General features: G+C 44.1%; 1 protein-coding gene across 3 annotated transcripts in view; it reads left to right on the forward strand.

Moving 5' to 3' along the window:
• Nucleotides 1-1,632: 1,632 nt before the first annotated feature.
• MLLT6 (MLLT6, PHD finger containing) overlaps nucleotides 1,633-15,244 on the forward strand; it is a 767,712-nt gene continuing 754,100 nt past the window's right edge. For 2 of the 3 annotated variants that reach the window (XM_078645614.1, XM_078645615.1), the window contains exon 1: nucleotides 1,657-2,207. In XM_078645614.1, the coding sequence (XP_078501740.1) occupies nucleotides 2,099-2,207 (109 nt within the window). In that variant the 5' untranslated portion in view covers nucleotides 1,657-2,098. Of the gene's footprint in view, nucleotides 2,208-15,244 lie in introns of all 3 variants that reach the window. The other variant, XM_078645616.1, reaches the window with a different exon arrangement.

Here is a 15,244-nt window from a genome sequence, read left to right on the forward strand (position 1 = left end):
CAAATAAGGAATATGTAGGATTCGCAATTTTTTTAGCAAATCCTACATACATTGCATTTTGCGATTCTCTAATTGCATTTCGCAAAAAATCACAATTGGAGATTTGCAAAATTTGTTTTTGATGCATATGGCCATAGTTTCCAGAGTCCATGGGCAATGCACTGTGGATGAACTGTTCAGGGGTATTTGCCTATGCGTTTCCGACTCTCCCACTCGTGGTTTGTAGGCTTCGGCGGAAATCCCTCAGCCTCATCTTAATAGCTTCAACCTGGGTGAGGCAGCCTTGCTTCACCACACTTTTAGAACTGTCTCTAGTGCCTCACGAGAAGCTGCCCAATCGCCCTGGTCTTCTCTCACAGAAACAAGGCACACTCACACATCCCAACCCCAAATATTTCCATCTTGCGATTTGGCTCCTGAAGTCCTAGAGTTTGGGTATCTCATCCTTCCCTGCCCGCAAACAGAGCCTAGCCAAATGGAAAAGGTTCCTACACTACTGCCTGCCTAAACATAGTGTCCCTCTTCAAGTAGCAGTCCAGGATATTGTCTGTCTGTTCCACTTCCAAAAGTCAGATCTTAAACACACTTCCGTCAGGCTTCATTTGGCGGCTGCCGCTGCTTACTTTCAATACAGAGAGTATATTTCCCTATTCAGGGTTCCTGTTATTAAAGCGTTTATGGGGGAACTCAAACGGGTTATTCCACCAAGAGTGTGACCGGCGTGGAAACTCAATATTATTCTAACAAGGCTTATGGGCCCTCCTTTTGAGTCACTCCACTCATGCACCTTACAGTTCCCTCCTTGGAAGGTAGGATTCTATTAGCTACTTCTTCCCTCAGGCGTGTCAGTGGGTTTCATGTTCTTACCCTGGAAGAACTTTTTCCCTAAATTCACCTCAAAAGGGTAGTCCTTGGCACAAACTCCAAGTCCCTTCCAAAGATGGTCTCTAGTTTCCACCTTAATCAAACTATAGAACTCCAAGTGTTCTTCCCACATCCAGTCAGTAGCAGAACAAGCACTCAGCCGGACTTTACTCGCACACACCACTCACATACAGAGAAAGAGATCTGGTGGCCATGACTTCTACAACCCCGCTCCTAAACCATGGAACTTCATGCCCTTTGACACATGAGCCTTTGCCAGAGCTGCCTCTTCCCCTAGCCTGCCTCCAGCATGGCCCATACATCTCCTGCTTCAGCGCCAGGATACTCGCCCAGGTGAGTTGTCTGTTATACAAATACACTTAAGATGAGATGAATGGACGTGACTCAGGATTTGAAGAAAGGTGGTTGTTTATCGCATTTTCTCGTTTTATTTAGTTCACGTGTATTTCGATTTCATCAGCTGAAAGTATGTCTCTCAAATGTGCCCAGGCGAGAGCTGATAGATAGCCAAGTGGATTCGCATCTGCTCCAGAGGTACGTACATGTGCAACCTCTGCAGGAGGCTGCAGATCCGAGGCTCCAAAGAATGGTTTATTTGTGACGTGCACTTTTGTAATCGGATGCGTTTGTTATAGCTTAGTGCTTTATTTTTTTTATAATTCTTTCCATCACTGAGCATACAGTTAATAAATGACGAAGGGGGTACCCCTGGGAGCCTTCTTTTAGGCAGGTGGCACGTGAAGAGAAGGAGCCGTCATTCCCGGCCAGGCCAGGCGGTGGCGGGCATGCGGCCCCTCTGTACCCGGAGTACAATGAGATCCCAGGCTTGAGGCACTGCTGGCGGCCCTTTCCTTGCTGAGATCTCACTCTTTGTGGCGGGGTTCATACCCTGAAGTCCCCGGCTCGCTCTCTGCCACCCCCGGACGAGTGCGCAGCCCTGCAGAGGAAGGAAAACGGAGGGCGAAAAATCCGCTCCCTCCCGAGCAGTGCCTCGCCCCAGAACCTAAGAGTTTACCGCTCGGCGACAGCAGCATGCAGGCCGGCAGGAGGGGCAGCCATGATTACTGAACACAGGCAGAGCCCGCCTGAGCCCCCAGCTCCTTGAGGAGGGGGCCGCCCGGCTCCGCATCTGCATTGTCCGCCCCAACGCCGATGAGGGCCAGCCCGGGGGCCCCGGCTGAAGCAGGAAGGCACCGAGCAGCCCGATGGAAGGATGAAGGAGATGGTGGGAGGTTGCTGCGTGTGCTCCGATGAGAGGGGATGGGCTGAGAACCCACTGGTCTACTGCGACGGCCACGGCTGCAATGTGGCCGTTCACCAAGGTACCGAGCCTGGGGCACTGCTGGGGCGGCGGGAAGGAGGGCGGCGGGACTGTGGTGTTTGTGTGTGTGTGTGTGCGTGTGTGTGCGCGAAGAATGGAGGACGGAAGAAAGCGAGCCCGAGAGACAAACAGAGAAGGGGATCAACACATGGGAGAGACGGTGAGATGAAAGGAGGATGGAGAAGATGCGAGGGGAAAAGAAAGAGAGGCGGATGCGTTCGTCCTGAAAATACCAAGTCCTTTGATCCGTCGAATCATTATTTCGTCTTGACACAGATACCAGGGGCGCAGGAAGAAGGTCCTGGCTAACAGAGGAGCAAGGAATAAGAGCAGGTGGACCAACAAGGGCCACAAGAGAGATGAGTTACGGTGGCTGTGGCATCAGTGCCAATGGCACGGGAAGGGACATTGAAGGGGAAAGGTGCTCCAATAACAGTATCAAGGAAGATGAGGGAGCGGCTATCGTTGACACAAGTGCCATGGGAAAGAAATGCGAGATAGGTGGCTGGGGACGCTAGTATTAGGGACACACCGGGGCTACCAGGCTGATCAGTGTAGGGGAACAGGACTAGGACACAGGGTTAGCCGTGGCGTAGACAAGAATAGTAGAAATGTTATCAGGGACTACAGTGCCAGAGACCAGGGGGATGAAACAGCCTATCGGTGAACACTAGGGTCAGAATCAAAACATGATATCATTGACCAATGCAAGAGACAAGGAAGAATAGACATACTTTGTCTTTTAACTAGTCTCTAGCACTATGGTTACCTATAACCTTTTAGTGCCTCCCACCCTTACAGAGATGAGATGAGATGAGAAGAGGAGACTGGCCATCACCAGTGATAGAGATAAAGGAGGGGAGACAGGGTAGCACTGACCCTAATACCAGAGGCAAGAAGATGATACAGGCCATCAGTAACACAAGGGGCAAGGGAGGGTAGACAGGCTGTCAGTGACACAGAAGGAAGAGGAGAGATGCTATCATTGATCACAATGCAAGAGCATCTGACACCAGTAGAAGAGATGAGAAAAGCTGTTGGTGACCTCTGTGCAAATATTAGGAAGAGGTGGCGGGATGTTATTGAGCCCAAGTGTTGGAGATAAGAGGGACAGTTTATAGCGGGCCCCTGTGCCAGAGACCCAAGAAAGGAAACTGGCTAACAGTAACAGTCAGTGTCAAAAAAAGAGGCGGAGACACGCTTTCTGTGATCCCTGCTGTCTTCCAGAGATGAGACTGGTTTTCCATTACCACAATGCCAGAGGCCACAGAGAGGAAACGGGCTGTTAGTGACCTCAGTGGTAGAGCAAAGATGGGACAGACTGTAAGTGACCTCAGTGCCAGAGACCAGGGAGAGAAGACATTCCGTGACAATGATGCCAGAATCAAGAAGAGGAGAGGGAGAGGGTCTGGTGGCTCAGTGGACTAATGTGTCCATTGCAGGGGCCTGTGTTCGACCTCATGGTCACAGGTTCACATCCCGGCAGGTCCACTCAGCCTTTTATCCATCTGAGGTCGATAAAATGAGTACCATAAAGTTGGGTAACAATGAACATCTGTTATTCAGCGCCAAGAGACCTCTGGGTGAACGTGCGCCTTACAAATACACGTTATGTTATGTTATGTTATGTTATCCGTGACCCAAGTGGCAGAGTTATTAAGAGAAAGGCTATCGGTGTCCCCAATGCCAGAGAAGGGCGAGGGACAAGCTGTCAGTGACTCAAATGCCAGAAGCAAGTGAGGGGGACATGTTATCAGTAAAATTAATACTATAGTGGCAGAACAGGTTATTCGTGTTCCAGTGATAGAAATAAGTGACAGGAACATGTTATCAGTGAAACCCGCAACAGGTACAAGACGAGTAGACAGGCTAAAAGTGACAAACTTACAGGGACCAAGAAGAGGAACCAGACTAACTGATACCAGTTGTCACTGACACACCAAAGGCACAAGGAGATGAGTAACCGATGAAAGGGACATGCATGGTAGTGAAGTCCAGGAGGTAGCAGACAGACTAACTCCAATGGTAGGACCACCAAATGGAACTAGGGAATGCGGAAGGGTTTCCTATTTTGAGCAACAGAATTGCCAGGTGGTTGCAGGAAGAGGACCCTAGCGGACAGTGCTAAGAGCCAGGTCACTGGAGGAGGAGCCAGATTGGCCAATGGCAAAGCACAGTGAGATGAGACAAGCTAGCAGTGCTGTTGACACCAATTGCAGGTGGGCGTGTAGAGAAGTCAGGCTGACAATTGGCAGGTCACAACCCGACAAGACCGCCTGGCATGCCAGTGACACTAATTTTAAGGTCATATGAGCTTGCCAAGGGCTAAAGAAGAAAAAGGGTGAATATTGTAAAGGAAAAGGAAGGGGAACCTCTGCTGTAATTCCAACAGATTCCTCATAAACTTTTACTTTTGGTTTCAGAACGGTACATTTGTATATTAAATGCTTACCACCAAAGACAGCCGTGGTCCCCAAAGAAAGATGTGAACACTCCAGCTCCCTTCAGTCAACTTCGATTGTTTTGCGTCTAGTGATCTACATGTAAAGATAGTCCATGGTTTGGGTCCCTGTTTTCCTAAGGATTTACCTTTCAGAAAAAAGTACTCTCATTGATGCAAGTCAAAGACGAATAGCAAAGCTTGATTGGCAGACCCATGCTCCTGTGGTAAATTCTCAGTTCAGCCCTAGGCAGTCCAGGGTTTCTAATGTACCTTTTTTTATTTTACAGAGTTTTATATAGCGCAAACTTGACCCGAATCGGGTATCAGTTGCATTACATGAGGACACATTAATTTTTTTGTTAGGCATGGGGATATTAAGTGATTTGCCCAGAATCACAGGATGTTCAGCATCAATGCTGAGACTCGAACCCAGTTCCCCAGATTCAAGGTCGACCGCCCTAGCTATTTGGGCTATTCAATGCAGCCTTTAAGGTGGAGCAAGTGAAGTATAATTGTTTCATTTGTAGCTGAAAGAAAGAAGTTCAGCTCTTTGAGAGGTCCTTTTGGCAACTCTTTGCTCCCATAAAGGGACATCCATGCATCCACTCTGGCCTCGTACTGAATGAGTGCTTTATCTGAATAGAATTACACCTCTCCCTTACAGTAAAGTGTTGTATCATGGGTTGGAGTGGAAGGAGGCTAGACGCAGACTAGCGATTCGAAACCTTTCAGAAAGAGGAAGTGGCATATAATTTTGGAAGTCATTTCAGTGTTTTTTGAGAGTTTAGATAGAGTTAAGCATTCCATTTTGGAAGTGACTGACTTCCACAACAAATATAATGGAAGCCACATCTTAGGCGGTGTTTAGCCCATCAGAACACTTCTCCTGAAGGAGTCCTCAAAGGGATCTGAACCTGGATGCCAACCGGTTTAGGATACTTCTGAGCCTCCCGAGCTTCAAAGTCCTATTTTAATCACGATGTAATCTATAGACGTTTTCCCTCAGGCATGATCTCTCTCTTCCTTCACTCACGTTTTCCTCCCTGACTGACTTGCTTTCTGTTCGCTGGCACTGTTCAAGGAATTGACTTAGAAAAGTGCGGCAATGCTGCACAAACCTCAGATGGTGTGCTATACACATGGGCAATAATGAACATTACTCCTCAGTCTTTCATTGACACTGTCATCCTATATACTCCAATTTGCCAGCTCTTTCCTCATAGCCCCACTTACATGCTACACTTCTGCGCCCACACACCTTAGTCTCGTTGGATCAGTCTTAAAGCAATGACTATGTTGTTACAACGAGCTCCTAATTGGAAAATGTGTGTAACTGAAACACTGTTTCTGACCTTGCACTGCACGACTGAACCAGTCCTAAAATAGTGCTACCAATTCCTTATCAACATAATTTCATGCAGGGATTCTACTATCTACAGTGATTGATTCACAACAAGATATTAAAGACCTGAGATACACACAGGAGAGCATTATTTCTAATTTGATGGTTTTGTGTAGTTTTTTATACTACAGAATTTGCCATTTTAAGCACTGTAGTGGAAAGGTTAAAATTAATAACGAATGTAACAGCTTCCAGTTTATCGACCCTAGAAAGCTTGAGCAGATGTGACCTTGCCAGGACTTGAACTGGTGTCCCCTGGTCATACGAGATATCAGGAGCAAATGCTTGCCTCCTTCACTACCTTCCTGCTACCTGATAGCCGTTCAGGCCCAGAGTTCGTGAGGCATGTTGAGGAAAATTAGCAGTCTGGATAGACCTCGTGGTCGTTATCTGACGACAAATTCTGTTTGCAGTTGAAGAAGAGCGGGAGTCCTTTCATCTGTCCAGAAAAGTTAACCAGTTGTAAAGAAAGCTCAGTTGTAATTGTCTAATTTCCAAATTGTTCAATGGAGGCAGATTCTAATCGTTCACGCCATTGGATGACACTATCAACTTCTGCTTTTGGAAACACTAGATGTTGATGTCAAATTTGGCACTCAGACTTTCTTGCACACAAATTCCTCAATGCCCGAAGCCGCTGGCTCAGCCGAGTGCTCTCTGAGGCATGGTAACATGTACCATTTAAACACTGAGACGCCTAACCTAAACCCCTCCCCATATCTGAAATTTGGTATGCAATGTTTATTTGTATTCTAATTGTGTTCCTATATGCCACCCATATCTTTTTCTATATAGATTTATCTTCAGTGATGATATGTTATGCTGTTATATATTTTATGTACTGCTTATGTGCTTTCCTTTTGCCTCTGTTTTCATTCTATTCAGTGCACTGACACCCCTGAGCAAAGCAAATGCATGAAAAATAAATCCAATATAAAATAAAAAATAAAAATGACACACTAGACAGAGTTCCTCTTCTGATTTCAGATGTACAAAAGTAGATCTGGGCTTCAGGTATGCTGGGCTGAGGGTGGAGCAACCTGGAGAACCTAAGAGAAGATAGAGGGCACTGTTTACTTTGACCTCTTAATGCTTGGCTTCTTATTGGTGTGAATACCTGGTTTTGAATTAGGGTCTCAAAACGAAGAGTATCCGGAGATAGCAGGCTGGACGCAATGGGACAGTGATTTTTTTTCCAAAGTATTTTTATTAGTATTTTATATTAATTAACATACAGAATAAAATCTCCGAGATATCAACATCAGAAATATGTTATCTAGTGACAATAGAACACATTCAAGAGGAACGCTGCTTAGTGTTCAGAAGCTAGACCAAAGCGGAGTCTAGCTGCACAATTCCCCGTCTATACATGTAATAAAACGTATTCTAGCAATTGTCTATCAGTTAAATGCCACTTTCAAGCAATGGCCGTGAGTCTTAGTACATGTTCCACTAAGGTTGTGCATTATAAATGACATGTTAGAGTTTCCATCAACAATCCTGAATACAGTATAATATTTGTGGTTATCAACATGCTACTTTGTTTATTAGAGGCAATTCTCATCGAAAAACTAAAAAGGAAGCAAACGAAGTAACACAACTTAAACAATAAGGAAACCGTATGCGGAAGGGGTGAAGTATATCATAGCTGACGCAGTTTTTGTATGGGGTGATCACAATACAGTGGAGCCTTCCAAGTGGGACTGGGAGTGTAGGGAAGGGGCAGCCCACGCTCCTCACCAAAGCCACCAATTCTAGATCGACGGCCTCCGCCGTTCACTTCCCCACATTCAACCACCATGCAGTTCAGCGCCCAGAACCTTTCAGTGGCAATGGGACAGTGATAACGTTCAGTTTGAAGGTCTTAAGATAACACCTCTGTGAATACAAAGGATACAAGAATACAGACTACAGTCTCAATCTCATTAGTGTAATATTAATTACCATAAGCCTTATTTAGAACGAAAAAAGAAAGAGAGATGCACAATTTATGCAGATCAATTTGGAAGGAAGTCAACAAAGTCTTAAGTATATAAATGTAACACCTGGACAATATTTATTGTCCGCCAGTAATTCACATCTCCTCCCCTTGACCTGCTATATCTGCAGTTGTATTAACATGACTCAGAAGTCAACATCAACCCATTTCCATATTGAAATCCTGAGCTTAGATCATGTAATTATGCCTGAGCTCTTTCTAGCAACAATATATCCAGAATGACATGAGCTATTAGAAGGAGGTGGCGCATTCAGGAAAATGGCATAGTGAGATGAACACTCCGGAGTAGGAACTTTGTGCTCTAAGGTCCCAAGTTCGGATCATAGCAAGGCCATTATTTTTTTGCAACCCTTAAAACTGAGTACCATTAAAGTGGTTAGTGGTAGCACCTGTTATTTCCAGCGGTATAAAAAAGTGCCATGTACCAAACAAGTAATTATTACAGAAACAGGCTTTAGGTGGAAATGGATGCACATGGACGAAAGAGCATAGTGTGTCCCATTCATCTGCCCCTCCAACATTGTTTTTGTGAAAAGTCAACATCTTTCTTGGATTTATGTAGATTTTGTATGTAGTGCTTTCTAATGAAGTCTTGTAGACTTAAAACATCATGCTTATTTAAACATCACAGAATTATATTACACGAAAAGAAGATTCACTTTAAGCTTAAAGAGTTAATTCACAGTTTGAAAGGGGGTATCTTTAAACTTTAATCAGTGGGTATTTATCTTAATAGCGTTCCAATCCGTTATTTAACGATAATTTGTATTGGAAAGAACCTGGGAAGAAACCACAAGTGTTGGTGCAAGTAAACTCAAATGAGGCAGCCTATAACATAGTTAATTTATGAATTTGTATATTTTTGTTTTCAAACTTTATTTTTCAGTAGGTAGATTGACAAGAGTAACTTTGCATCAATACACAGTCTTAAGGTAGCAGCAGTGGAATAATATACATGTGCAGCGCAGCAGCTCCATATATGACTACATAACTATCAGTTCCATAAAAATCCAAGCTTAGGCATGCTATTGCCATTAATACTGATGTAAGCCGGAGTAGACCTTTTTTTAAAATAGCAAAAAACAAATTAAAACTGGTGTCTAAATCACGCGTTTGGAGACAGTTACATGGTGTTAGCCAGATGTCACGTGGTCGAGAAATTGTGTGAAGCAGTGACCGGTGGGTTTCCCATATCACTACTACGTACCATACTTCATATCATAACAGTCGTAGTTGAGGAGTAACGCATATTCATCACATTGCACTCTACATTTTGTCAGTTGGTGGATCACTGCAGTGAACTGCCTACTTTACTTGGGGACTTTATGAACATAACACAATAAAGCTAACTATGGGACTGTCTGTAGCCTCATCCCTGTCAGTTACATAATCAGTGTAAATATTTCCTCCCTGTACCACATAATTTATGGGCTTTGCCAAATGTATAAATTCAACCTTCTTGCAAGGGCATACTGTCTCAGTGGCAAGATCAGTCTTTTCCGCAGTACTGAAGCACAGTATACTTAAAAAAAAAAATGATGGGGAGCTTTTGTCTGCTAATAGAGAAATCTAATTCAGTATAACAAGGACTTCTTCCCAGTGACTTTAACCCTCGTACATCTTACGTCCAAGCTTTTTTTTGGGGGTGGGTGGTTGAAACAAATTTAGATTGATTTTCATCAATATTATAGTATATCAGTGGCATCATAATTCTTTCATATCAACACTATGACATAAGTTGGACACCGTATTTTGATGTTTCCAAACTCCTAATAATCTGCAGTGTAGCACCAGAATTAGCGCTAAAGAAGTAAAAATAAGACAAACATTACTTTCTGCTTTGAATAGATTCCTTGATTAATAAGACGTATGTCCGAACCTCTAAAGAAGCAGTACCGTCCTGCTTTTTGCATTTCTGTGCCAGAGTTGGAAGTGACTTATATAAGGCCTTCAGGGTCTTGTGCATTTTGTAGTAAATAAACCATGCTAGTGGCGAGGCGCCACGCATATATTTTTCCAGGAGTAGGTCAGCCAGCTTCTTTAATATTCAATACCATATTTGTTTGGATTGGGCATCGAAGGGGAGTGAAATACTAGAGGGTGGGGCTGGGTGGGGGTGTGTGTGTGGGTGTGTACGTGTGTGTGTACGTACTTGTGTGTGTACGTACGTGTGTGTGTGTTAGGGAGTATAACAACTGTAATCTTTCACCTTCACTTAGTGCACAACATGCCAGGCCCATACTTCTCATAATATGTACCTCCGTGCTGCGTCTAGGCAAGTATAACCAATGCATGAAGGTTTTTCGCTAGTGTGGCTCTTACTGAGTACTATGTCAGTGCGCCTTACAATTAACAACTCAAATAAGCAATATAATAACAAGGGTAGAAGAGATGGGAATAATAATATTCCAAAAAAACTCATAGGTTGTTGCTCTGATAGACAGTAAACTTGTACACATAGACACCTCAGTTTGTATGAGTGAACCACGGCATGAGGATTCATAGAATGGCAGAGGGTAAGTTTTGACTGCTGAAAAAATATTATATATATATATATATATATATATATATATATATATATATTTTTTTTTTAATTAGAGGAGGCTGTTCTAGGGTGTGAGCTTAATGGAAGTGCGTTCCTTGGTGATGGAGCAGTACCGTTAAAGGACTTTGATGCAACGATGCAAGAGTTGAATGTTTTCTATTCCAGGCTTTGTGTCTTTAGCTCCTGAGAAATCTTACCTCTACCAGATATCCTTTTAGCTTCACGAAGGTGGGAAGTTGCTGGAGTTTGGGGGATTTGTTTGTTAAGCTGATGAGGTCGATTCTGGCCTCTAGAGGTATCAGTGGACGTCTCTTTGAGTTGGGCCCCGATTCTGGCTTTCTCTCTTCCATGCTTGTTACTGAACAGGACCCTTCATTTATTACCCAAATAGGGGTTTAGGTACTCTTTGTACTTTACCTTTCTAAAACTGAATGAAGGCAAGGAGTAAGAGTTCCCAAATATCTCGGAAGTTTTTTTCTTGTGGACCTGTACTTTTTTCCTAACCAATTTGGGAAAGACTTCGCAGTTTAACATATTGAGATGCAGTGACTACATGTGCAGAAACTCTAGAGCAAATCATGTGTCGATTCTACACCTGTGTCTTGAAAGGGGATTACAGATGCAGCTGCATTGTCAGGAAACCCTCTTGCTGAAGCATACGTTCATTGCATCACACCTGGGGTCATTGTACGTTGCATCACACCTGCTACCATATAGAACAGATTCTACATCTGTTAGATGGATCAGGACAGAAGTTGTTTCAGGTGTTCTAAGATTTTATAGGTTGTTGAGAAACAAGCTACGACGAATCTCTACGATCTTTTAGCCTGTATGATCTATTAAAAAATATATATATATTAGTTGTTAAGTAGGAGCTGAAGAAAGGCATTGTGGTTAAACTTATGCTGACTTAGATAGCTCTGATTACTGAGCTCGAAGTGCCCCCATAATTGAGGTGTACAGAGGTCTTCATATTGAGATATTTGTATAGCTACTTAGCACTAGTAACTTCAAGACATTTTCTTACACGGGTCCACCACGAGTTGCAACTGTGTTCTCGCGCGTCTTAAATAGTATTGTCCTGGGAAGATAACATTTAATACTTGTAGCTAGATTGAAATAGTTCAGATCTGCTTAGCAGTAGATGATTGACACCTAAGGCTAAATCAGTGTACTGCACAAATTACAGCAAAGCTTTTGTGAAGGAACCAAATGTACGTTTGATTCGGACGTTTGCAGTTCACAGATGTACCAGGAACACAGCCTTAACACGAAAAAGATCCAGCTCACAGAAGTTGATTGAGCTCAAGTGTTTTTATATAATGCGTCCCACGTAGGAGCAGAATCGCCAATTTACTTTGCAGGTGGACCTCGTCATGTTTTTGAATGTCACTGTTCATGAGAAATTGATTGATTTTAAAATGTATATATCGCACGAATGCCCAAAGGCGTCTAGGCACTTTGCAGAGGGGTTTGCCGAAAACAATAACCGAGACCAAGACTTTATTTGGAAAACAGCCAGGTTTTTAGAGATTTTCTAAAAGAGAGTAATGTGGGACTAATTTTGATGTCCATTGGGAGATAGTATCCACATTTTCACTGTGCTCAGAATAAAACGTCTGCCACCCCACCACGCTTTATTATATTTGTGGATTTTAAGTAGTTTGCTTTGTGATGATCCCAAGTTTCTGACTGGCTGGTACCAGGCGAAATGTTGTTTCAGGAACAAGGGACCGGTCCCATGCATAGCCTTGTATGCCAGGCATAAGGATTTGAAATCTATCCTCTTTTTCACTGGAAGCCAGTGTAGTGTTTTTAAGACCTTGGGGGATAGACTGGAATATGGGATTGTCCAACAGTAGTCTAGCGGCTGCGTTCTGCACCCGCTGGAGTTTGAGCAGATGCTGTATTTGGAGGCCCGCGTACAGTGCATTTCCATAATCTAGTCTGGCCTAGGCTAGAGCGGTTACCAGTATTTTTAATGCATCTGGAGGGCTAAAAGTGTGATTTTTCCTGATTGTCTTATGTTTTAGGAAGATCACTGATGAGACCTTATTAATCTGATGATAAAATGTTAATTCATCATCAAAAATTATGCCCAGATTCCTCACCTTATTGCCTGGGACTGGAAGAACTCCCATACTGGGAGGCCACCAGTTCCGTGACCAATAAGATGTGTCGGAGCCCAACAGGAGGACCTCTGTTTTTCCTCTGTTGAGCTTTGGCAGTTCGCACTCATCCATTGGTCTACCCGGATCATGCATTGGCTGAAGTGATCTGCAGTTTCCTCCACACTGCTTGAAATGGACACCATGATTTGAGTGTTGTCCGCGTAGGAGAGCAACGAAAAGCCAAACTGCTTGATAATATCAGCCAGGGGTGTCACGTACAAGTTGACCAATGTAGGGCTCAGCGAGGAGCCCTGCGGTACCCCACAACGAAGCGTGACTTGGTCTGAACATAAATCACCAATCTGAACATATTGAGACCTGTTGTTCAGATATGATTTGATCATATTAACCCCTTCGATGCGGATGACAAAGCCAGCTCGTCATGGGCGTTACCTGCGCTACGCGGATGACGAGCTGGCTTTGTCACAAACCGCGCATTTTTGAAATTCCAGCGCACAGCGGGAAAACGCGGTAGCGGTTAAGGGCAGTGTCCTTGACTCCTGCCTCTAATAGACTTCCGATTTGGATCTCATGGTTGACGGTGTCAAAAGCCGCGATAGATCCAAAAGTATCAGGGCGGCCTTTGCACCGGAGTCCAGTATTGCTCGGAGCTCCTCTGCTCCCTTAGCCACTGCGGTTTCCGTGCTGTGCCCCTATCGGAAACCGAATTGTGTGGGATCTAACAGGTCCGCCGAGGTAATAAAGGCTGTTAGTTGGGTGTTAAGGATTTTTTCTTAAACTTTAGAAGGGAATGGAATCCTTGCAATAGGTCTGTAATTGCTGGTATCGCTGGGGTCCAGATTGGGTTTCTTTAAAAGAGACCGGATTGAGACCGTTTTCCATGCATAAGGGAAGATACCCAAGCTAATAATATCTTTAAAAAGTATGCAGAGTTGCTCACTGATGCTATCGGGTACCATCTGAAATATTTTTGGGGGGCAGGGGTCTGTGGGGAGTCCAGACTTCAGTGATCAAATTACCTGGGATATCTCACCTATAATAGGCGGATCAAAAGATGCCAAAACTTTATCGGGGCAGGGCGGTGATTTAGTGAGAGTGTTGCCAATGCTATCTATGCACTTATCTGGAAGGGATCTGAAGACTGTCTGCACTTTATCTTCGAAAAACTTTGCCAGTTGGTTGCAACCCCAATTGATTTTTTGGGGTTGCAGAATTCCACACTGTTATCTCCTTTTGATGTTTCAGGTAATTTAACTAGCCTCTTTAGAGTTGCAAAGAGTACTTTGCTAGAATTACCTGCCTGCAGAATTTTCTCTGAAAAGTAATTACTTTTTTTTCCAGGTATCCTTTTCTTATAGTTATTTAGTGTGTGAGCATATGTGATTTTAACAGCCACATTATGCTGCCTTCTCCACCGTCTTTCAGACTGTCTGCAAATTTGTTATGTACCCGCAGCTCGTCACAGAACCAGGGTTCGGATTTTTTATTTCACTTGGTGGTAAAGCTTTTTTCCAGTGCTACAATATTTACTGCTGTTTTTATCAAATTGGTAAAATTGCCTGTCGCCCTGTTTGTCTCAGATGTTGGGTCAGGTTTTGAGGCTGCCAGAGCATATTGCAGTAGATTAGGGTCTATGTTCTTCCAGTTACGCCCTTTTTGTGCCCTATGAGGATTATGAGGGCGGGAAATATGATGAGTAGTGGTTACTTCAAATATACAGTGATGTCTACAAAGAATGCCACAAAGATTCCATCCAATGTCCTCTAGAAATGAGTTGAATAAAGACCACCGGTCCTAATGACACGAATAAGACAACTAAAACAGTTAGAAGAGCCCTTTTAAAAGAAAACAAAACAAGCATTGAAAATGCAATAGGTCTCGCAATAGAAGAGTTTGACATTTTTCGTTTTGCAAATGGATGAGTGGCGTTGCGTGGCTGAGTGGCGTTGCGTGGCTGAGTGGCGTTGCGTGGCTGAGTGGCTGAGTGGCGTTGCGTGGCTGAGTGGCGTTGCGTGGCTGAGTGGCGTTGCGTGGCTGAGTGGCGTTGCGTGGCTGAGTGGCGTTGCGTGGCTGAGTGGCGTTGCGTGGGTGAGTGGCGTTGCGTGGGTGAGTGGCGTTGCGTGGGTGAGTGGCGTTGCGTGAGTGAGTGGCGTTGCGTGAGTGAGTGGCGTTGCGTGGGTGAGTGGCGTTGCGTGGGTGAGTGGCGTTGCGTGGGTGAGTGGCGTTGCGTGGGTGAGTGGCGTTGCGTGGGTGAGTGGCGTTGCGTGGGTGAGTGGCGTTGCGTGGGTGAGTGGCGTTGCGTGGCAATGTTTTTAGAGTACAGGGGTTTTCTTGAAGGCTTCATATTTGAAACAATTTCTTTCAATAAATGTCCATCAAAATAAAATTCTAATGCTAAAAAATAAATAACTTTTTTAATTTTGAATGATCTTTCTCGTATGTTTACATGACAAGTGTTCCCCGATTTACGCGCAACATCTTTGTATGGCTCAGCTCTTGTTATGGTTCTTTTAACAA

Source organism: Lissotriton helveticus, chromosome 5_1 (assembly GCF_964261635.1).
Source record: "Lissotriton helveticus chromosome 5_1, aLisHel1.1, whole genome shotgun sequence".
In the NCBI taxonomy this organism is placed as follows: Eukaryota; Metazoa; Chordata; class Amphibia; order Caudata; family Salamandridae; genus Lissotriton; species Lissotriton helveticus.